The sequence below is a fragment of the Numenius arquata genome, chromosome 6 (assembly GCF_964106895.1).
Source record: "Numenius arquata chromosome 6, bNumArq3.hap1.1, whole genome shotgun sequence".
NCBI lineage: Eukaryota > Metazoa > Chordata > Aves > Charadriiformes > Scolopacidae > Numenius > Numenius arquata.
The window spans coordinates 11,416,814-11,441,767 of NC_133581.1; the positions used below are offsets into that span (position 1 = coordinate 11,416,814).

At 40.5% G+C, this 24,954-nt stretch overlaps 1 protein-coding gene across 1 annotated transcript; it reads left to right on the top strand.

The window, feature by feature from the left end:
• Positions 1-13,647: 13,647 nt before the first annotated feature.
• On the top strand, positions 13,648-18,539 carry LOC141465621 (alpha-1-antiproteinase-like). Its single transcript, XM_074149165.1, has 5 exons — positions 13,648-13,738; positions 14,154-14,816; positions 15,700-15,970; positions 16,621-16,768; positions 17,599-18,539. Exons 2-5 carry the CDS (start codon positions 14,171-14,173, stop codon positions 17,791-17,793), a joined length of 1,260 nt encoding a protein of 419 aa, XP_074005266.1. The 5' UTR covers positions 13,648-13,738; positions 14,154-14,170; the 3' UTR covers positions 17,794-18,539.
• Positions 18,540-24,954: the final 6,415 nt, after the last annotated feature.

Consider the following 24,954-nt stretch of genomic DNA (forward strand, 5'->3'; position numbering starts at 1 on the left):
GATGCAGATATTTAATTCAAAGGCTACAGACAGCATGCTGCTTCTACTCTATCAAGTGTGTAGTTTCATGTGTGTCTCATCTCTCTTCTAAAGGGCTCTCTCTTGACTCCCTCTAATAGCTATGTAATCAGTCTTGGCATGTGTTTTGAGCTGTGGTTCCTGTTATTCCATAAACAAAATATGGACCATCTAGATCATACATTTTTTAATAAATTATGACAGGAAAACAAGAAAAATGCTTAGGAGCTATAAGTTTTTTGTAGAGGACCCCACTTTCAAGTTAAAATCATAGTGAAGAAAGACTCCTCTGTGTGGCATTCAAATCAGGCAATAAGTAAGAATAAATTTAGTATTTTCCAAACTGAAAACTAGATGTACTCATCATGTTTTCATTTGTCTTTGACTACATCACTGGATCCACAGCAAATCTTGACAGAGGTTATTTTTCTACAGGTTCTTACAGATGTTTGTAATTTATATTGATCTAGAGAAACTGCAGATCTTGCTAGGTCATAAGCAGTTTTCTGACATAACCAGATCTTGCAGCTTGCTTTCCTGTAAAAATGTATAACAATGCTTTTGGATGTAAATCCAAAAAAACTAACTTAAAAAGGAAAAAAAATAGGCATATCTACACATCAAAGTAAATTAGGATTATGAGGAAAAACTTCAGAAAACAGAAGTCATGATCAAATTGGGGAATGCCCCCCACTAAAAAGAATAAACCCGCAACATTGCATCTCAAACTATAATAAGAAAGGACAAGGACAACTTTGAGAAACAAAAAATAGCAGAAGTCATAGCATATAATGATATATTCTTTTTCAAAGACATCAGAAAACTGCCAGAGAGCCTGAGGGGCTGGTAGATGTTCAAAGTGTAAAAGAAATACTCAAAGGGGATACTGGGAAAACAGGAAAGCTCAATCCATTGCACATGTTCTTCCCTTGCAGTGGTTGAGCCTGAGCACCTATTTCAAGTTCAACTAACAGTAGAAGAGATTTAGAAAAAAAAAGATCAAAGAACAAGTAACAACAAATTGCCAGGACTGTTTAGGATGCATGCAAGAGCTCTTAGCTGTCTCAAGAAGAAAAATGTTAAGCTTTCCACTGCTTCCAATGCATCAGTTGGACTGGTCTTTCTGTAATAGAGTGACAAATGTGATATAAATTAAAAAAAAAAAAAAAAAAAAAAAAAAAGATGCAAGTGAGCACGCAGTGAATTGCAGAACAGTTAGTCCAACTTGGATATTTTGGAAACTGTAGAATTTGTAGTTGTATGGATAAATATGACAAAATATTGAAAAACTAACATGACTTCCATAGAATCATGAAATTGTTTATGTTAGAAAAGAACTTTAAGATCATCGAGTTCAACCATGAACGTAAAACTGCCAAGGAACTTTAAGATCATCAAGTCCAATTGTTAACCTAGCCCTGCCAAGTTACCACTAAACCATGTCCCTGAGCACCACATCTACACCCAGAGATGGTGACCCAACCACTTCTCTGGGCAGCCTGTTCCCATGCTTGATAACCTTTCAGTGAATAAATTTTTCTGAATATCCAATCTAAAACTCCCCTAGTGAAACTTGAGGCCATTTCCTCTTGTCCTATTGCCTGTTACATGGGAGAAGAGACTGACCCCCAACTCACTACAACCTCCTTTCAGGTAGTTGTAGAGAGCCATAAGGTCTCCCCTGAGCACCATATTCCTCAGGCTAAACAACCCCATTTCCCTCAGCCGCTCCTCATAAAACTTGTTCTCCAGACCCCTCACCAGCTTTATTGCCCTTTTCTGAACACACTCCAGCACCTCAGTGTCCCTCCTGCAGTGAGAGACCTAAAACTGAACACAGTACTCAAAGTGGGCCCTCATCAGCGCTGAGTACAGGGGGACAATCACTTCCTTAGTCCTGCTGGCCACACTCTTTCCAATACAAGCCAGGATGCTCTTGGCCTTCTTGGCCACCTTGACACACTGCTGGCTCATATTCAGCTGGCTCTTTACCAACACCTCCAGGTCCTTTTGTACCAGGCAGCTTTCCAGCCACTCTTCCCCAAGCCTGTAGCACTGCATGGGGTTGTTGTGATCCAAGTGCAGGACCTAGCACTTGGCCTTGTTGAACTTCATCCCATTGGCCTCCACCCATCGATTCAGCCTGTCCAGATACCTCGGTAGAGCCATCCTACCCTCAGGCAGATCAACACTCCTGCCCAACTTGGTGTCATCTGCGAACTTACTGAGGGTGCACTTGATCCCCTTATACAGGTTATTGATAAAGATTTAACAAAGAACAGGTCCAAACAATGAGCCTTCAGGAACACCACTTGTGACTGGCTGCCAACTAGATTTAACTCCATTCACCACAATTCTTTGGTCCCAGCCATCCAGCCAGTAGATCACCCAGCTAAGCATGTACCCATCCAAGCCACGAGCAGCCAGTTTCTCCAGGAGAATGCTGTGGGAAGCAGTGTCCAAAGCTGTCCTGAAGTCTAGTTGGACAACATCCACAGCCTTTCCCTCATCCACTAAGTGGGTCATCTTGTCATAGAAGGAGATGAGGTTAGTCAAGCAGGACCTGCCTTTCACAAACCCATGCTGACTAGGCCTGATCACCTGATTGTCCTGTATGTGCCGCATGATAGCCGCAAGTTGATTTGCTCCATAACCTTCTCTGGCACCGAGGTCAGACTGACAGGCCTGTAGTTCACCAGATCCTCCTTGCGGTCCTTCTTGTAGATGGGCGTCACATTTGCTACCCTCCAGTCAACTGGGACCTCCCCGGTTACCCAGGACTGCTGATAAGTGATGGAAAGTGGCTTGGTGGGCACTTCTGCCAGCTCCCTCAGTACCTTTGTGTGGATCACATCCAGCCCCATAGATTTGTGTGCATCTAAGTGATGTTGCAGGTCACTTACCATTTCCACTTGCATTATGGGAGGGGGGATTCATTCTGCTCCCCGTCCCCGTCTTCCAAGTCAGGGAGTTGGGTATCCAGAGAACTGGTCTTACTATTAAAGACTGAGGCAAAGAAGGCATTAAGTACCTCAGCCTTTTCCTCATTCTTGGTCACTACGTTTTCCCCTCGCATGCAATAAAGGATGGAGATTCTCCTTAGTCTTCCTTTTGTTGTTGACGTAAGTATAGAAACATTTTTTATTGTCTTTTACAGCAATAACCAGAATCCTTTACCAAAGGGTTCTTTGAAAGAGTTGATGTGTGTGGGTTACAATGGTTTGATTGGTATATGTCACATAGTTCAGAAAAAAGATAAGATTCCTCAATGAAGGATCTCAAAAAAACCCTAAGATAGTAAGAAGGGAAAACCCTTTATAAGAAATAAGTTCAGGCAGGCATTATTCAGAGAAGTCAGAGGTCATGTGGGACTTTAATGAATTATGAGATGACACGTTTTGTTGTTAGTCCCACCTTGTTCATGGGTAGGGGTCTCATGGGACTCAGTGACTGCCTGATAAAATGGTGCAGGGGTCTCTTAAGTTAGGCATTGCACTCAGGACGGAGATTTTACAATGATGCTGGATAGGCCACTGAATATGTCATCTCCATGCCCAGTGCTGGTGGAAAAGTAAAGCAAGAAGTGGAAGATACGAAGAAAGGAAGAGAGAGAAAGGAAACATCAGTGTGCCTCTGTGCCATTTTATATGGCTTGTACAATAAAGTTATCTGTATATATACTGTGTATCTATGGGCTCAACTCAGAGCCAAAACCTAAGTGTTTATTTCCTTTTGCTATGCCTGAGGGTGTCTAAGACAACAGTATGGAGCTGGCAGTTAAGAGCATTTTTATTTCCTCAATTAACAGCAACACTTCTATCAACTCAGTGGTTCAGTAGGAAACAACTAAAAATCAAAGCCGACTTACATGACTCAGTAGATTAGAAGTATTAATTATAAAAAAAAGTGTGGTTTTTTGATAGTTTGCAAGGGTCTTTTTATGACGTCTTTGAATGATTGAAGTAGGTGAATTTACATTTGTAGCTTATTTGCAGTTTTGATTCTTTTTACAATCATTGATCATACTTTTTACAGTCACATGAATGCCTTGCTATTTACCAGCATACCTTCAAAAAGACTCCAACCAGATCTATCATGTCTCTTATTTAATGTTTCTGGGTTTTGTTCTTTTATTTCTCTGTCAAATATATATATATATATATTACTGGGAATATCTCCTATCTCCAGTGGGAAAACTAGCCTATTTTTTCTCATCAGATTCATACCAAACTTTCCAATTTAAAATTTATTTTTTTAATGTGAATTAGCTCTCAGTATACCAGTTCTAAACCATTTTTCCTCTAGATCTATGACTTTACAGTATATGACAAATCTATTTTCAGTTCATGAAAAAAGGCAAATGAGAATAAAATTCTGAGTGGCAAGATAACAACTTAGTCATTGTTCAGGTACCCTACAGCTAATGCAGAAGTTTTTTCCATCCTGACTTAAAGAAATTAAGTGCTTGATCTAAACTTTATTGTAAAGAATTTCTTTCCAGTCAATCATTTTCTACAACAGCCTTTAGATAGCACCCATAGTCCCATATTGGTATTATCTTCCCATTCAATAAATGACATTTCTTTCCCAAGAGAATTTTCCAAAGATGTGACAAAAATTTAAAATCGCAACAATTTTCCTGATGGTCCATTTTAGTGGTAAGCGATAGAAAAGTTTATCCCTTGATAGCATCTTATAAGATAAAAGGTAGTGTGGAACATTTTCATCATTTCTATTTGAAAATGTTGACAAAGCCAGCGAATTTCTGAAAATGTTCTGATTTCTCTGACTCTGCTTTCTTACATGAAAATTGCTCCCTTAGACAACTTCCAAGAAGTTTTTCTGAGAAAGCATTTTTAAGGGGGACAATAAGGGCACTTGCACAATCTAGGAAAGTTTCTCAGATGCAGAAAAAAGTTGAAGTTAACATTTGTGAAGTAGTTTGTAAGAAGTAATACAACGCTGAAGTTGTCGCTCAGTTATAAGCCTACTACCATCAAAGATGAAGTAGGGACCCCCAGCTCAAAGGATTTATTGACTTCTTAGCTTTGGCTGTGCACTGAGTGCCCATGGAGCAGCAGTAGAAATAACTGGCTTTACAGTAAACTATGAAAGGAAATGTTTTTAGAACATGCTGGTAAAAAAACACCTCCTTTGGAGAGGAGTGAATCCTCTTATTTAGTCCTGCTTTGCAGGATTCTGTTTCTGGTGAGGAGATCCTAGTCATTGTTCTTCACAAACTACCTCAGGAGGGGTCTCAATAGTTATAGAGATCTCTGAAGAGCAGGGGATGCTAAGTGTCACCTGTGCTGTAATATTTGGGTGTTGGGTTTGGAGTTATAGTAATTATAAGTGTGGAGGCGAATTAGAAAAACAAACGTGTTTGTTAAGAGATTAATTCAATCATCATTAGTGTGAGAGCTGGAGCATTCACAAAGGCCGGAGACCAGTTCAAACTGGTTCTCATAATCCCCACCCACCTAAGTTCTGCCAAAGCCATTAATTTAAAAACATTGCATCACCAAGGAAAAAAAAAATACTCTCACTGGCTGATCAATGAACCTGAGAGCAGGACATCGTCACCTAGAAGTTCTTGCGACCTGATTAACCTTGTTGCTCTCTACAGCTGAGTCCCATTCTTGCTGACCCCAGCCCCAAGAGTGCCATAATGCTCTACTGCTCTATCAGAGAAGACACCTGGTGTTCTGTGAAAATCAGTCTGGGCTTTCCCTGGTCCCTAAAGGTTGACTTTTGCTGAAGGGTCTTGCTGTGACCCCTTTGGGAATGCCTGCCTTCGTGATTCTTCAACAGGATCTATTGGCCGTTGCCCTCCAAGCTGACGGAGGGAGCAGGGGGTAGAGGCATGGTGTGCCAAGGAGATAGAGTGGTCTGCAAGTGACTGTGGGTGATGTGAAGAAAGGCAGGAAAAGAATGTCAGAGGAGATGTGAGTGTGCAGGAGCCAACACTAGAAAGGATATTGACTAGTTTTAGGTAGGGAATTTTTGATCTGTACTGAAATATTCACAATTCCAACAGTTTTCTGTTAAAACTAAGAAAATTGAGATGCTTGTGAAATGACTCATTACATGGAAAAATGGCTTTTTTTCCTTGTCTGCATACTGATCTTGAGTAAGATTTTTGAAAACTCTGCCGTGATAGCCTAAATCTTCTCCCAACAAAGTTAAAAGCTGTGGTGGGAACATAGTTTACACTGTATCCATTCAAAATAAAATTGAAATCTGCCTCCATTCTGCATTTGTTCCCTGGTGGACTCCTATGTTTGTACCCTCATTTTCAACAGAGCATTTCTTACAAGGAGTGGTAAACAAGGTAAATTGCCTCTGTGGCTTGCAAGACCACTTTCTGGGTCCTTTCTTTGAGCATTAGCCAAAATCCATATTATGTGTTTGGGCAGCTGAGCTTCTGAGTCACAGAATAATGTCATTACTGTTTACTTCAAGCCACTTAGATCAACCTTACTTGATCAGTTGTGTGATTAAAGGTAGGCACTCGATTTGGTATTGCTCAGGAGTACAGAGGAGGAAAAGGAAACAATTCAGGTGAGATGGTCCCAGATAGCAGGGTCGGAGGACCAAATGGGAAGGTGAAGAAGAACTTTTTAATGAAGGCTTTCAAAATAATGTTAGTTGCTTAAGTCTTGAATTACTCATTGGGATGGTTCTTGTTAACTATATTTTCGTGTTGTATAGACACACATTTATTACAATTTTAAGTACTATATTGCTGTTGGAAACCCATAATTAATTGATTAATTTCTTTCTTTCTTTAACGCAAGAACATTATTAGGAAAGAAGGATGGGCCAGAAGTTACACAGCATTGGGCTGGGACTTGGGAGTTTCTGCTTCCCTTCCTAGCTCAGTCACAGGCTCACTTTGTATAAACTTAACTTCCTGTCTGCTTATAGCTAACCATTGAGGGTGATCATCCTTCCTTTCTTTGTTTAAACAGTCAGAGAGGGATTCAGGTGCCTTGCAATAGGGAAATAGTATGATTTTAAAAGCACAACACTGGACTGGCAGTAGATGAAGAGGTTCAGGTGAAATGATCCCTGCTGGTATGGTGCTTGTGTCAAACTGGAAGGTGAAAAATAACTTTTTAGTGAGCACAATGATCTTATTCCTTTTCTATTTTCCTGTACCAAACTCTTGTGTTGTAGGTACTGGAAACAGATATTTGTGTTTTCTAGTCATGAATGAAAAAACTTCTGGTAAAGGGATTGGCTTGGGGAGTGCCATGTGGTACATGCAGATCATTAATACTTGTAATTTATGTGTGCTTAATCACCTCTCCCCATGCTGTAATGTACCTAAGTATCTAGCACCTCTTGGATGCAAGTACTCAGCACACCAGGAAAGAAGACTTCTGTAAAGTCCAGAGGACTTTTAATGGAAGCTTACAACTGAGGAACCTTTCTAATTTCACTTAGAAGCTGTATAAAGCTGCATCCTGCAGACCACAGATTTTGAAATTGTGTATTGTTGTTACCAAGGGAGGTGCCATGGTACCAACCTGATAATAAATGGTCTTGTCTTCATTAAACTCAATAAGGAACTGAAATGATGCTCAAGGCCATTGAGAGCAACTTTTTATTTTCATGTCATCTTACCTCAATGAGGAAGTTAGATGTGTCATTTTTATCTTACAGATGAGAAAACTGAAGCCCATCAGACAGAATTAGTGTCCTGGTTTCAGCTAGGATAGAGCTAATTTTCTTTCTAGTAGCTGCCGTGTTTTGGATTTATTATGAGAATAACATTGATAACATGTATTGTCTAAGTAAAGTTTACATTAGCCAAGGGCTTTTTCAGCTTTCCATAGAAGCTGAGAGGGAGCATAGACAGGACAAGCTGGCCAAAAGAATATTCCATACCATAGACATCATGCTCAGTAAATATATGGGGGTTGGCTGAGGGGGAAGGAATCCATGTTTGCTGCTCAGGATGGACTGGGCAACCGATTATTGGGTGGTGAGAGTAACTTGTGTTGTATCACTTTATTTCTTCTTTTACTATAATTATTTTTTTCCCCTCTTCCGTTACTGTTCTATTAAACTGTCTTTATCTCAGCCCATGAGGTTACCCCCCCCGGCCCTTGTCTTCCTCTTCTCTCTACCTTATGAGGTTGTGCAGGGGGTGAGAAGTGATCAAGTGACTGCATAGTCCTAGTTACTGGCAGGGGTTAAACCACGACAGTTAGTGATGTTCCCAAGATCAAAGCTGAGCTGCTCAATAGAGCTAGCAGCCTATCCTGAATTTTCAGCCCAGTGGTTCTCTCATCAGGCAGTCCATCTCATCCTGAAGTCATTCCAGTATCTTGAACAGTATTTGGGCAATGGAAAATATTCTTGGACATCTTTATAAGTCAATAAGATTGCAACATGGTTGTTTTGTCAACTATTTTGGGGGAGAGAAGGAAAATGAAATGGAATGCATACTATTCTTTCACAAGATGTCTGTTGGAAATCATTCAGATATGTAAAACTCAGAAAGCTATTTTGATATTAATAGTAATAGTATTACAGAATTACTATTATTTCTGTAATAGTATTACAGAAACACTCAAGTCTGAAAAGAAACTCCATGGTAAAGCTGTTACATGCAGAAATAATGAAAAACAAGCCTTCTTTGAAAGTTTCTGGGGTCCAAATAAATGTTACTAATGTTAGAGCAACCTGCCTACTCTCCTTCTCCTTTTTCAGGAGGGCTCAAGTCTGCTGTAGGTCCTGTATCATCTCTGTCATCCTGCACACTTCCAAAGCGGCAGTAGGAGGTCTAGTTGTTATTGGTGTACCATACATGTAACACATCTGCTACATTTTAGTAGGTAATTTGTAATGGGCATCGGTTTTCCAACCAAAAAATGGTGATGACTGTTAACTTATTGTCATTGTCATTGGTACAGTATATATTTTTTTCAGTTCTAGTCCCTGCTCCCTACTTAGTGTACACATATTATTAGTGATGCTAATTCAAATGAAATGCAGTTCTGTAAGCAGAAATTCTGCTCCTCCTGAATGTTCTCATCACTATATACAGACTGTATTTCATCCCCATTTCACATTCCCTTTCTAAACTAATGAATTTTGCTTTCCTGGAAGAACAGTGGAGGGGATGCTCCAAGAAGTATTGAATGACATGACATAACCACTGTGGGCAGATTGGGTCTTTTTTCTTCATTATATACCTCATCCAGACTAGAAGAACCATAATTCACCAGACATGCGTACATCTTCAACCTTAACAATTTTCTCTGCCCTCTGACTGCCTGATCCTTCCCAAAGACTATTAAATAACCCGAAACTATCGGGGGGAAGGGAGGGGAAGGCAGTGTCCATTTCCTCCCTATTTCCACACTAAGTTTCCTTCATATTGCTGCTATGTCAATATACTTGTCACCTATGCACTTTACACTTAGAAATCTTGGTATTACTTTGGATATAATAGATCTATAGGGATAAAGAGTTTTTTGATATTTGAAGTAAGCTGTGTGTCTGTGATCCTTAATCCCAGAACAGCTATTATTGTTGCTAAATTGACACGGAAACTATAATTTCCTGACCTGAGGTGTAGAAGCATAACAAAAACGTCGGACAAGTTGAATGGTTCTGTTGTCATCGAATATACCAGCCATTGGTTAAGAAAGATCTCCTTAAACCTGCTTCAGAATGATTTTTTCAAACCAAAACAAACTGGCAGGAAGCTGCTTGCAAGATGCTGGTTAATGCATGAAATATTATATGTGTCTATTTCATCTAAAGAAGTAAAAATGTGAGTTGAGGTGTGGTATAGATACTGACCTAAATGAAGTACACAGCAGTAACATAGACTTGGGTAATGTAGACTTTGTTGTGGTTTTAATTATCAGAAGGAATAAACCACATGTATTTGCTTATTTCAGTATTCTGGACTTTTATTTCTATGAAAATCAGTAGTAGAGAAGCAAGTTCTAGTTCAGCAGATGATTGATCAGTATGAATCTGGTTAACATGGTTTCATGACAGAGTTTTAGAGTTGAAATTGTGGTAAGTAGAGAGGTGGGACTGTAAATGGCTTGTGGCAGTACACCCAGCACACGTGCATCTGTTCATCATTTTAGTTTAAAGCTGGTGTAGCACCTTATTGCTGCTGCTCTAATGAAATGCTAGGGAAATGACTTGTTAAAGTGTAGCTTAACGTTATTAAAAACAAAACAGTAATTACAAGGCCCCACAAATGAAAAAGAAACAAGAGGCTTATAACCATTTTGTAACACAGTTTGTCCTTGACCACCATGACCTGTCATTCTCCTAGGCTTTCATGAGTAAAATACACCCTGTGTTTGTCACCGTTTACAGCCAGAATTGGAGGGAACAAGTAAAAAGGAAAGGGGAAAAAGAAAGAAAGAGGAAAACAAAGAAGGGGAGTGTCAAGAAAAGGTTTATCTATGTTCTGTCTCCATGTTTATCTATGTTTGTAATGACGAAATTACACATATGAGTAAACAAGTACAAAGGAAAAAGAGTCGTCACAGATGAGGAAATGTATTTCATGTCACCGCTCAATCATGGTCTTTGGTGTTAATGGGAAAAATTCAGTCAGCTCGATCCACTAGCATTTTATTCCCGTTGGAAAAACTTAATAGAAAAAAGCAGTACTTTTTTTCATTCCAACAATCTAAATTTGTGCGAGAGGGACAAGAAGAAGTGAGTGTGCACATGCAGTATGTGCTTGTGTGGGAGTAGAGAAAATAGCTTGCTACTTGTATTCCCACCACCTGCCCGGGGCACTGACTCAGATGCACACAGAACTGAGATATGTGAAGGGACCACCATGTCAGAGTAGGAAACCTATCAGGGAAACATGTCTATCACATACCCTCTCAATGGCATGCAATTACAGTCAGATTGAGAAGGTACAGGCAACTAGTTCAGCGTCCATATTCAGGCTAAGGATCAGGAGGCAGATTTGGCTCTGGTCAGACTTGGGAAGAGCACTCAGCTGCTGTGGTGTGTGGCTGTGAGGTCCATGTGTGCTTCAGCACAGCACAGAAAGTCTGACTTCTGGCACCAAGAGTTAGCATCTGCTTCCAGTGGTTCCAGGCACAACCTCCTGGTTTCCAGTAGGGCCCTAAGTACACAATCTTTGCCCCTAAGCTCCTCTACATGGTCAGAGGCAGCAGGCAGAAAGTCACAGCTGCGATTCAAATGGTTGAGGATTGTCAGCTCCATTGGCTGAATTTGGGAGATGATCCTTGGAAACCCTATTTCATCAATGTTTGCACTGTTTCCTCATTTTTTTTTTTGGTTGGCTCTAATTTTTGTCAGGTCTGTTTAATGTTTAACAGTGGAAATGAAGCAGAAGATGATGTAGCAGTATAAGTAACAGTGTGGACAACAGCATGGTCAGCTGAATGCAGCAGGGCTTCTGATTTTGTAAGTACTGCACATGCATTTTTCTTAAGAGACTTGCAATTGATGCTTTCTGTGGTTGGTGGAAGTTCCATGTTAGGTTAATTTCATTTGTCTGCCTGTGACTTGGTTGTGTGTTGCCATGAAATATTAATCAAGCAAACATGCAGGGTACCAGTGGGACCTGCTGTTCTGGGAAAATATGCTTAGCCTGAAATGAGAATAAAATAACCTTTGAAGTCATGGGGACTTATTAAGTAGTTGTTAAAGCTGAATACTGATGAAATCACCCTTGAGGTTTGAAACAGCCTTCACAGTGACTCAAAATTATCATAGTCCCAATAGTGACTGAACAACCAGGTATAAAACAGCCACTGAATTGCTAAGGCCATGCTCTCTAATTAGGACTGGGGTGAGTGTAGGGGGTGGGTGGAAGACCACAATTTAAATTTAATTACCCCTTTTATTCCTATAGACAAACTAATCTGTGGTTTGGCAGAGAATTATTTTCTGAATTTCCAATTTGCGTATAAAAATACAGCCCAGATTTAATAAAGCCTTTCCACTTTCTTCAGCTTTGATATCATAACAAAAAAGTATTTGTGGCTGAAATTATCTAATTTCAAAATGTTAAATTAATGTTATTAGCATCTCTAAAGGGAAGTATGTAGCAAAAACTTGATGACAATATTCAGTGTTTCCCAGCCGCTGGTAGAAAATTATTTAATATTTCTGTAGAGAGCTGTGATACTAAGAGAAATTTTAATTTATCTGTTATACTAAAGTTAAAACCAGAGCCATGCCCAATATAAACTTGCTGCAGAAAAGCCATACTCTTTACTTCAGAAATTCTTTGAAATGTAGGCTAAGCTCTATTTGGATGCAGGAAGTGGTCATGAACAGGCAAAAATTATTCTCTTTTTCACTGAAGTGTGCAATATCTGAGATAACTAGAGAAAAACAGCCTATGAAATGTTAAACAGCAAGTACTTTTGAAATACCCTCTATACTACATGATTGCTTTGTTTGTCTGCAGTACATAAGGGTTGCTTTTGTGGGTTTTTCTGCTGGGAGGAAGAGGAAGAGTTCTGATTAAGAGAGATGCAAATAGTTGAATCATATTCCCATCTAGGGCTATACTCCATCTTTTGATTTAAGGAAATTAAAATTTAGCATTACCGTTTCTTACTGCAGGTGCTTTAGTGGTCTGGTCTCAGACATACTCAGCATACTCAGGTCCTAACAAATAAGAGAACACACAGCTAGTGTATGTATCTGCTATAAAAACAAGAAAGATCACTATACCAATAAAAAAATAAAGCAACTGGTTAATCACCAAGAATCCTGGAACTTGGGCTGCCCTCAGAAACTCCATCTAAATCTTGTTTAGATAGTGGATACAGTCACCTTTCACACCTAAGAATGAATATGGGACCAAGAGAACTTCACCTTGGCAGGACATGGGAAAATGCAGTCCTGGAAGACCAAGGTACAAACAGGCTGTTTTGGCTGGAAACCAGAAGAGGAGCTATAAGAGCATAAAAGTTCTAGAAATGTTCATTACAGAGCTGCAAGAGCAAAAATCTTATTTTTATAGATAGCTTATTAGATTTCTAAAGAGGGTTTATATAAGATGCCTCCCCAGAATAGCAGGGAACTGAGTTCAGTAAACTAGAGACTTTTTCCAGTGCCTATGGAGGTTAGGAGGCTCATGTGATATCATGTTAACATTAGGAGAACAAGCATAATGAAGAAACTTGTCATCTCCAAGTGGGTTGACCTGAGTGTCCTTTGAATTCCAAATGGAATCTGTGCTTTTTTACTCTTGGATCTAGGTCCTTCCTGTGTCTCTAGAGGGAGCCACACACCCCACACAAGCTAACCCATGGTGAGGGACAAACCACCAAACAAATTACAAACACTTGTTGCAGCCCCCTGAAAAGAGTGTGTCTGTTCCAAACATGCACTTCATTGTCTGGTGCAAACCTGCTGCTTCCCACATGTCTCTATGGCCACTTCGAGTGTTCTAGTGCCATGGCACAGGATGCTTCAGGCTTTTGCCTTCAACTTTGCCTTGAAGTTTATGTAGATGACTTTCATCCATCACTTACCAGCTGTGGCCAATGACTGGCCATGTGAGTAAGCAATCTTGAAGTAAACAGGGGTGTGAATTTAACAAGCACTGGATAGTCCATGAAAAGTGTCTGTCCATGTGCTGCTGCCCTGATAAAAGTGAGGGAATTTATCCCACTTCCCATAAAAATTCAGCTGCCTCACATTTCCTCACATTTATCAAACCACATTTGGGCTGGTACTGTGGAGTATTTGATGTCTTTGAAACCCATACCCCATCTTACCTCATGGTAACTTTTTTGTTTAGTTGTACCCTGTAGGAGACAATGATCCAGGGAAGAGAATGCCATTGTTAAGAGAGATTATTATGGACTATGGCTCTATACTTTCATTGACAATGAAGACAAGAATTGCCTTTTCAGGGCAATTACGGTGGAATATTATGGTTTTATTATGCCTGAAATTTTAATTTATAATTTGGTTGAATTTATTAATGACATTTGACTTTGTGTCCATGGGCACTTTAAATATCCTATGTACATTAGATCTTTACTGTTGCACTATATAATATTTATGCTAACAAACTATTCATTATTTCTTACTACCAAGCTCCTTACTGTCTGCTCATCTAATGGCTGTTTGTTTTGTGACAGAATAATTTGGAAAGAAGATGAAGTATCTCCTGTGCCTGTGTTTACTCCTTGCTGTTCTTTGTGCCGTAACCCATTGCCACCGTGAAGATATTTGCCGTGAAGTCAACAATACTAATTTGCACGATGGAACACAAAATTTATTAACACATAACTGTGACAAGCAAGGCTCTAACTATGCAGATTTTGTATTTAGATTTTACAGGCAGGCTATATCAAATGAAGCTGATAAAAATGTTTTCTTTTCTCCCATGAGCATCTCCACTGCCTTTGCCATGCTGGCTGTTGGTGCTAAGTCAACCACCCGGTCTCAGATTTTTGAAGGACTGGGCTTTGACTGTCTGACTGAGACTCACGTGCATGATATACATGAAAGTTTTCATAAAATTTTAGCAGTATTGAGCTGTGCTGATGTTAACATCACATTAAATACAGGCAATGCCCTTTTTACAGCTATTGGGTTTGAACCACAGGAGACATTTTTACAAAACACCAAGCAATTTTATGATGCAGATTTTTTTTCTAGCAATTTCCATGAACCAGAAGAAGCTAAGAAGCATATCAATAAATATGTAGAGGAGAAAACCAAGGGGAAAATTCCTGAGTTAGTTGGTCATCTTGATCCAAGTACTGTATTGGTTCTTGTTAACTACATTTATTTTAAAGGTAAGACATATAGCATAGTATTTCAATAGATTATTTTGATGGAAAATAAAAATTGTAGGGAACTCTTGCTGATTTAGAAAGACCTAAACTGTGGAGGACCTTCAAAGTAAAGATTAGATCTGGCAAAAGGCAGGGTAGCTGATTGTGGAGAAATATTGATTGCTTGATTTTGGCCCAGTTGGCCAGAAAGTTGTGGACAGAGAAGTCCCATTCTAGTGGACTGCCTCATAGACAGGGACCCACTGTGCGCAGTCTCGTTGGTCTCGGGGCATAATGACTAAAGATGTCTCCACGATCTCTATGCTGACTGTATGTGCCAGTCAAACTTAGTCGACTGATATCCTTGCACTTCCAGGGTTCCCAGTATTATGGTAGATCTACTAGGTACACTGCATGAAAACTTGGGACATATAACATTTTGAGGGCCTGTGCTTCTAGAGCCCTGCTTGAATGTTAGGATCCTTTATTCTGTTGATGAATTCCTCACCAGGCTGAGTGCAGTCAGCTTGCATCAGGTACAGCATAAGAGGAATGGCATAACAAGATCATGTGGCTGAACGTTTAGGTAGTTGAGTTTAAATGACATAAAAGGCACAAGCGATGGGAACATATGACTACAATAGAAGCAGGAGTCTCTCAGTTGGTCCTTATCAACCTTTGGTTGTTTTTCAGCAAGACAAGACTTAGTCACACTATGCTGAACCTACTGCACAGCTAAAATGTTTTATTGTATGTTATGCAGGAGGTTCAAGTGATTTAGTGATCCTCTTCTCCCATAAACAGCCCTTCAGCATCCTAACATTTCAGTTCGTCTGATTTATATGAGCCATTTTTAATGATCTTTACATGTTTGAGTACAACATCTTCTTTTTTCACCCATTAGCTGCCTGGGAAAATTCTTTTGATCCTTTGCGTACATATGAGGATAATTTTTTTGTGAACACAAACACATCTGTTAGAGTCAACATGATGCAGCGTGATGGTGACTATGACAGTTACTATGACCAGGATCTCTCTTGCGAGGTGGTAGAGCTGCCTTACAAGGGCACTAGACGAGCATTGTTCATTCTGCCTGATGATGGAAAGATGAAGCAAGTGGAAGATGCTCTTTCCAAGGAAACTCTTTGTAAATGGGATAACAAACTTGAGACCAGGTAACTCTAGGTAGATGGATTACTAGATTTGAGGAGACATCATTATTTTAAGAGAAAGCATTAATTTCAGATCGCCTCCTCCTGGATATAGTGTTCTAATTTCATAAAGTGGTGTTTTAAGTGATTCCCAAGATGAGCCAGAGCAGGGGCTGCTTGCTTATAATCAATAAGCAATAGCAGGCTGTCTGACCTGGCAGAAGCAGATACAGCATTGTAACAACTGCCTCAAGACTTGCTTGGCTATCTTTTGGCTACCATACGTCTTCTTTCATGGTCCTAACATAATTCATTTACTTCACTGTGTCTTAGATTTTATCTTTTTTTTCCTTTCTTTTAGCCTTTCCACAGTTGTTCTGCTTACTCTCTGTAGCCTCTAACCACAAAACTCTGCTACTTGTGTATGTGGCACTGGGATGAGAGGCAATGAAGAAATTAGTTTCTATTTCCAAAATCAAAAAGAGAATGTACGTATGGGGAGATGACACGTCTTTCTGGATGCCAGAATTGCTCAAGGAATACAAATGCTACCATCAAACAAATTAGCAATCAAAAGAATGCTTTCAAGTGCCACTGAATTACATACTATTCAGTCTGCTGGCTGAAACAAGTCTGCAATGCTTCACTGTTGTGTTGTTTTCTTTGTTCAACAGGAGATTAGATCTGCAGTTACCAAAGATTTCTATTAGTGGATCTTATGATGTTAAAAACCTGTTCAATGAAATGGGCATTACTGAAGTATTCTCTAGTAATGCTGATCTGTCTGGAATTAGTGGCAGCCGTAATCTTCAGGTTTCACAAGTAAGTGAACACGCAGAGCTGGTGATGGGGCGGCGGCTGGTTGCTCTGATCAATTATATCCAGGGTTTTTAAAGAATTGCTTTTACTCCTTGTCATACGGAAGTTATAATTAAAACTCACAATGCCATGTGGGGACTTGCTTAGTAATTGTGCTTTTCTACAGAGACAGTCTGCTGTCCCACTTTTGTATTATTTTAATATTGCTAATAAAAGGCTGGATATTAACTATATGGAAAATTTGGACAAGTTTTTAAATTATTTCGTGGCCCTGGAATATGATTGTTTACATGCGATTGTGTCAAGTAAATTATAAACGAGGAGTATATTATGATATTCGTGTTGATTAGTACCTAATTTTTTAATATTCTCAACGTTTCCAGGAAAATTCCAGTTTGCATTAGCAGAATTTCACCATGTCAGTTTAAGCTACGATTTAATGTGGCAAAGATGCCAAATACTGTCCCTGTATTAGTATTTAAATAAGTCTTCCACTGACCTTGGAATAACAGAGAAAGTCTTGCCAGTGGAAGTTCAAACAACCTAAGAAAATAAACCAGCTAGTGCATGGGCTGTGATTATCCCCCTCTACTCAGCACCGGTGAGGCTGCATCTACAGCATGTCCATTTTTATTTTGGGCCTTCCCCATTCAGTCCAGACATGAAAAACATTCCTGTTGCAGGCTATTAGAGATTTACCACACCAGAAAGTTTGGTCCACTGAGTTTTATCACTCCTTTCTTCTCCTAAATATTCCATAAGAAGAGCATGTCTTTTCATCCCCTATTTGCTCTCCCGTGTATTAACACAGCTTTTGGTCCTTTTCCCTGCAGGCACTTCACAAGGCCCTGCTGGAAATTGATGAGGCTGGAGCTGAGGCTGCAGGAGCCACAGCCATAATCCTTAACAGACTTCTCCATCCTTCTGTTACCATCAAATTCAACAGGCCCTTCATTATATTGATTTCTGACAAAGCAACCGGCACGACACTTTTCATGGGGAAGATTGTCGATCCTACTAAGAAGTAATTGACAAGTTATTGTGCATGCTGGTTTTCAGCATGGGTTATAATGGCTACAGTGTTCACACATGTGGGCTAGTTAGTGCTACTAACTACTCTCCAATCGAAGGATATTCAGAAGTAAATGAGGAATTTCCTTATCAAACTAATAAGCAAAAAATTGTAAAAAAGCACCCAAGCAACTGACAGCTTTAAAATGTAACATTGACTCCAGTTGAGTAATTCAAGTTATTAACACATTTTACCAATTTTCCTTGGAAGACAGTTTTTGTAAAATCTACTGCTATTTTCACAAGTGAATTGTCTCTGCTAAGTGGTTTGTCTAGACTGCTTCCAGTTCTGGGTTACTCACCAAAAGCTTTATCCCAATAGGTAACAAGTCCCCTGGAGTTCTGTTATGTCTTCTCTGGCACTTGCTGATGACCACTGTTCACCTGAGCCAGTCCCTATGGAGTTTCTTCCTTACATAGCTCTTTGCTGCCTATGTCATTGTTTTTTCCCTCATGTTCTTTCACATGTTCCAACTCTTTGCCTAGGATGTCTTAAAAAAACACTGACAAAAAAGAGAAAATCCCTGAGACAATAGACTTATTCTGCTGTAGTACTCACTGTAAGTGCCTTTTTGGAGTCAGCAAAAAACTTTGAGAGACAGTGACATTAAGCATAAACTGTCAAAGAATTGTCCTGCTACAATGTCATCCATGAATTATTGCTAAGGCTGATGAATAAAATAAGCAGTCATTTAAATCACTTAAGAGCTGACTCTCAGTGACTCCATTCTCTTCCTATCCTGTTATAAATCTTTCAAAATCAATGAAAACTTTCAGTCACTCTTATTAACATAGCAGGATGTCTGTAAAATATATTTTAAAGGCTGTTAAATGAGTCTGACTTTTCTGATATGGAGATGGTAATCCTTTGCATTCTCTCCCTATGTGCCTACTCGGGTAAAACCTGTTTTCAAGGAATACATAACCACTCTCTTGCTCTTGTGGGTCTGAAGATCACCCACTCTGACTGCAGTGGAGTGCTGGGGCCCAGGGCTCAGCATTGCTGAAGGCTATGGCAAGCCCTTTATCATCCAGCTGCTGCCTCAAGGACAATCCAACCCCTGCTTTGACACTGGCTCTCCCACTGCACTGCTTTGACTTGTGCCACTGCATATTGACCCTGGACACATTTTCTGCAAGTGGAGTTTAGTTGCTATCGCTGGGAAGGTGATGCTCTTTAACGTATGTTGCTCATTTCTACAGTGGTCCTGGCAATGTGCTGTGTGCACTGTGAAGGTGATGCAAGCCCCAAATCAATAAACAAGCTCCCTGCTCCTGACATCTCTCTGGTCCTCTGACATGTTCTCCCAAACATGGTCCACTCTGCACAGAGGTGCTTATTGAGCCCCATCGGTGCTTGTAGCATGGATATGGTGTATGGGTGGTCTATGTTTCTGACTTAGAGAGGACTTGGAGACTACTGCTTTGTCTGAGTCCCTTTGCTCCAAGCAGCAAGAACTCAGTGGAAGCCCTGAGCTATTGCTTCTGCTGGGGCAAGATACCATCACTCAGTGGACTGGGAGATAACACACCTCTGTGCAAAGCAGCGGCTTTTACAGAGTAGAGATCAAAGATAACTTGCTGTGGTGTGAGGCAGCTTACATTGCGGTGACTGTACAAACTCAACAAGAGCCGGGAGCAGTTCAGTGAGATCCCACCCTGATAAATTAGTGCACCAGTACTGATTAAAAGGTAGGATGGTGAGATTTTTATCAGAGTGGGGTGGCAGAAGAACAGGTTCTCAGCCTATTGCTAAAGGGAAAGAGGTTAGGAAAAATCTCACAGTTGCTAGGACAGCACAGAGGCTTCAGGAAATAACACATGGAGCAACTTCCTGTTCCATCTACCTCCCAGGCCTTTGCTTTTGAGAGTGGAGACAAGGAACTGGAGGAGGAGAGCTGAACTGAGTTTTCACAAATTGAGTATGAGGAGCGACTGCTCCTGGCAAAAGTATGAAACATGGCACCTTGAATGCTGGATGGGCTTGGGAGGTATCTGCCAGGATGCAGGGCATCACCACAGTCGTCCTCCAGTTCAGGAACTTCATGCTCCAGACCAGCATGTTGGCCTGAGCTGTGGCAGGGACCTGGAGTTGGAAGAAGGATCATCCTAAATCTCTCTGGAAGGTGAGGGTGTGGAGAGAGCATGAGAAAAAACACTAGTCATGTGCCATACATATGTGGAAAGCACAAAATTTTCATAGTGCACAGTATGGAGATCCATAGAGCAGCAGGCTAAATATACCTGGCTGATGCTACTTTCAGCATAGACCTGATGATGTTCTTTAAGAACTGGACAATTCTGCAAAGTTTTTGTGGAGACAGGGAGCATTTTGTCCTAATTCCATGAAAATTGTGTTGGTCTGTCTTTCATAATTTGTTCGTGTTGCTTTTGTCTCTCTTAGTGTGTGATAGGGAATGTTCCTCTTCATGGTAAGGAAAGGGAGGATTCTGATAGACATAAGCTAAAAATTTCATTTCTGTACTGTGTTTCATTTTGTCTGTGGTAAACACATGTATTTTATGGTGTCTTTGATTCATCTGTAGGTGATTTTATTAACACCCTTTTGTCTTCCACTACAACAAAACCAGATCTGTTTAAGACAGGTTAATCCCACACATGCTTTCTCAGTCTATTGGGCAGCTGTATCCAAACTAAACTGTGAAACAGAACTAGAGCTTCTTTATTCCACTGTGAAGTGTTTTCCACTTGACATCCTGCAGCAACAGTCAGAAAAAGGGGGCAATACAGCTTACAGAGGAGTATGTGACCCCCTATCATAACAAGATCAATGACGCGCTGTGGATCCATTAGCTCTGCTCTGACATAATTACAGGAAGGTCTGAGGAAAAGGACTTACCTAAAGAGAGCATATCTCAGCTGAGAACCCCTGCAAGGGAAGAGGCACCCACTGGGAAGGGTCCCTGAAGGGCAGCCTAGCTATGCCCCAGCAGATCTGAGTGCCAGACTTCTCTTGGCAGCCTCTGAGCCATGTGGGAGACAGTAAGTTTGTTCTATCTGACCTTGTTTATGGTCCACTGGGACTCTGTTTGCTGTTGGGATAGCTTCTGTCAGTAAAGCTCTGTTTGCTTTGCCCCATGGCAGGGTCCATGTAATATGTTGTCACAAACCATGAAGCAGAGGGATTTCAGGGCTAATGTGGTATGTGTTCAATGCATTTTACCTTTCATCGGTAAGGAAAGGAGCGGACTCAATGCCAAAAGGCACAAAGCAATCAGGTAATTACAGGAACACCAGTGGCTCACATAAGCCCTGCTATTAAGATGCTACCAGTACTTTCTTATTCCCATCTCTATGCAATTTGAGCCCCAATGCTGATATCTGGAGAACTTGCCCTTGAATGTGCACACCAGCCCTGTCCCCACAGCTATGCCATCTGTTCAGCCCTTCATCACTGCTACTATTTCAAGGAAATGGGAATTCACCTAGATGTAAACCAACCCTATTTTAATTGTTTCAATAGATTCAGCACAACATAAGCAGCAGTCTTTTTCCCTGTACTCACAATCATTTCAAGCAGAGAATCACCAAGCTCTTAGAAAAGAGTTGTTTATGATAGTTTCTGTGCAGGATGGTTTTTGGCTGTGGATTCTGAGAATGAGGATTGCCTGTATGTCAGCTACAAGGCAGCCTCAGTGCCTCATAATCCAGCTCGTCTTAGACATGGCCCTAAGTAGCTTTGGGAGGTATAAAACAAAACAAAAAAAAAGCTCATAGGAGTGTTACTCCCTAATCCAGCATTCAAGTCTTGTCTCCAAAGCGGAGAGGTAGTAGCGTTTCCCAGCAGAAAAAAATACAAGAGAAATATGAGCATTTTTAAATGCAAATATTTCAATGAAAACTCTAAATATATACTGCAGTGGGAGCTAGGATGAGTGCAAATTCTCGGAAGGGAAAGGAGCATGAAGACCACCATGTATCTCCAAGTCCTGTGATACATCCTCTTAACCGTACCCATCCGTCCAACATTCCCTGTTGGGTACTGCACCTCTGCCCTTACCCACACAAGGCTGCTTTCTTTAGATTTAAACTGAGCTCATGTGTGCAATGGTGACATCATCCATTTGCTGTAAACTGTTAGCCAGCAAAGACTGGTGAGTTCCCAGTCCCAGGTTTAACAGGGAATCCATTTTTAAGATAACTTGGTAATTGTCCTTTCCTCAGAGTAACAGTTTTAAAGAAACAATATAATTAATTCATTTCATGTCCATTTTCTTGAGTATGATTAATACCCTGGTTACACAGACTCAGCTCAGCACTGATGTTGCTGCAACTGACTTTGCTGGCTTCTTGCAAAAGAGAATTTTCATGACGAAAGTATCTTTTCAGTTCAATCCTACCCCTGGAGATGAATTTATTACAAGTGAATTAGCTTGAATTATAGAAATGAGTCTTTATTTCTCTTATTTTTGATTGCATTCAGTTTCTTTTCCATAAGTCATCTGGGAAAAAAAAATACTTAGAATTTATTACTGTACTAAACAAGAATGTATCCTTTGTGGTTGGAAAACTTTTGTTAACAGTGATGTGGTGCTTGTATGGAAGATATGAAGAAGGCTTTGCCTGAATTGTGTGAAGATCTTATTAGGGAAAAGTTGCCATATTGTTTACTATGTCTCATGTAGGAAACACAGACCACATGGAAGATGCTCTGCTGAAGGAAAATGTTTGAAAGGAAAAAACAACATAGAATAAGATAATTCACTAAGTGTTGTAGGTGTCATAAAAACTTTGGTTGCAGCCAGGAAAGTATCTCAGAGCAAGAAAAAACATCTGTGCACAGAAGAGATGAAAGGTGTAATAAAAAGTGGGTCCTAAAATGCATATGAATGCAAAAGAGAACATACGCCTAGACCTCATTTAGGTCATACACATCCAGATTCTTCAGCCAACAACAAAGCCACACAATACCTCATGTATTCAAGGGACAGATACTAGAATGTACAACATGAATTTATTTTCTGTTCCTATATCTTCTGTCTTTCAAGTCTAGGCTGCATCCCTTTGGTAAATCTTAAAGGTTAAATTTTAAGACATTTTGGGCCTCAGTTGCCCCAGCCAGAGATCACTACCTCATGCCATGCCTGTCATTGTGCTGTGTGTCAGAGTCTTGACGTATTCATAGTTGAATAGAAAGATAGTATTCATAGTATTCATAGTTCAATAGAAAGATAAATAATGTAAGACATCAATTAAATGTGGAAACCAGTGATGACTGGTGTTCCTCAGGTGTCAGTAGTGGGACCAGTGCTGTTTAACATCTTTGTCGAAGACATGGACAGTGGGATTGAGTGCACCCTCAGCAAGTTTGCCGATGACACCAAGCTGTGTGGCACAGTTGGCATGCTGGAGGGAAGGGATGCCACCCAGAGGGACCTGGACAGGCTTGAGAGGTGGGCCCGTGAAAACCCCATGAAGTTCAACAAGGCTAAGTGCAAAGTCCTGCACCTGGGTCATGGCAATCCCAAGCACAAATACAGACTGGGCAGAGAATGGATTGAAAGTAACCCTGAGAAGAAGGACTTGGGGGTGTTGGTGGATGAGAAGCTCAACATGAGCCGGCAATGCACTCTCACAGCCCAGAAAGCCAACCACATCCTGGGCTGCATCAAAAGAAGTGTGGCCAGCAGGTCAAGGGAGGTGATTCTGCCTGTCTACTCTTCTCTCATGAGACCCCACCTGGAGTACTGTGTCCAGCTTTGGAGTCCTCAACACAGGATGGGCATGGACCTGTTGGAAGGAGTCCAGAGGAGGGCCATGAAGATGACCAGAGGGATTGAGCACCTTTCCTATGAATACAAGCTGAGAGAGTTGGGGCTGTTCAGCCTGGAGAAGATAAGGCTCCAGGAGGAGCTTATATCAGCCTTCCAGTATCTAAAGGGGGCCTACAGGAGAGATGGGAAGGGACCCTTTATCAGAGAGTGGAGCGATAGGATGAGGGGTAATGGGTTTAACCTGAAAGAGGGTAGATTTAGATTAGATATTAGGAAGAAATTCTTTACTGTGAGGGTAGTGAGGCACTGGCACAGGTTGCCCAAAGAAGCTGTGGATGCCCCATCCCTGGAGGTGTTCACGACCAGGCTGTATGGGGCTTTGAGCAACCTGGTTAAGTGGGAGATGTCCCTGCCCATGGCAGGGGGGTTGGAACTCAATGATCTTTAAGGTCCCTTCCAACCCAAACCATTCTATGATTCTGTGAAATTTGAATAGTAATGCCAAGAGGTTTCTCTGTGTAGACAACTTCATTCCAAAATGAGAACTTTTATCCTCTGGTGAAATGTCACTCTAAAAGTTGTTTCCATAAGAAGGGTTCCTTTATACCAAGAGAAAAAGGTCTGTAAAGCAAATTCTGCTAGTAAAATGTTATCATTTCAGTATACTAGTTAGGAGTAGTGAGATCCTTGCAAGAAGCCAAGCTTTTAGTGTGATTCTGCTACACTGCTTTCTGCAGGTAGAACTGTAAGTATGAAGTGTCGAGTTCTGTGGATTATAGGAAAAGGAGCTCTGTGCCACCACCTTCTGGTAAAATCAAGGAACGGACATATCAAATTCTGTCTCATTTTGAAACCAGAAAGAACAGCAGCATTTTGGCTTGCTGTTACTGTGTCAATGGGGATTTTGATTTTCTTGTTAAGTTTTAACTGAAGGATTGGTGAAATGCTGTATTTGAACTGACTGCTGTCACTCAGGCCTGAGGGTTTGGTGTTATGGTAGGTAGTTCATATACAGATCAATTCAGTAGTGGAGAAGGAGGCAAACAATATTAGAAACTATTGGGAAAAAAAAAATTCACATAGGAACATTGTGCCACTGCTTAAATCTCTGCAGAATCCACACGTGGATTAGAGCATGTAATTCTGGTCTTATAATAACAGAAAGGATAAATGAGAACTGGAAAAACTTTAGGAAAAGGTGGTAAGGTTAATCAAAGGTCTGGAACAGCTGCTGTTTGAGGAGACAGATCTTCAGCCTGGAAAACAGACAATTTAGAGGGCATAAGAAAGCAAATATTATTTGTGACACAGATTGGGTGAATGGAGACAATGTTCACCATTACCACATCTAATGCCAGAGCTACAGCCCATCACATGAAGCAT

What these genes read in the sequence shown, in the direction of transcription:
- LOC141465621 (XM_074149165.1), top strand. Translation starts at nt 14,171, where the DNA reads ATGAAGTATCTCCTGTGCCTGTGTTTACTCCTTGCTGTTCTTTGTGCC. An exon ending in TAACTACATTTATTTTAAAG is followed by an intron (nt 14,817 to 15,699) that starts GTAAGACATATA and finishes TTCACCCATTAG; the next exon opens with CTGCCTGGGAAAATTCTTTT. An exon ending in GATAACAAACTTGAGACCAG is followed by an intron (nt 15,971 to 16,620) that starts GTAACTCTAGGT and finishes TTTGTTCAACAG; the next exon opens with GAGATTAGATCTGCAGTTAC.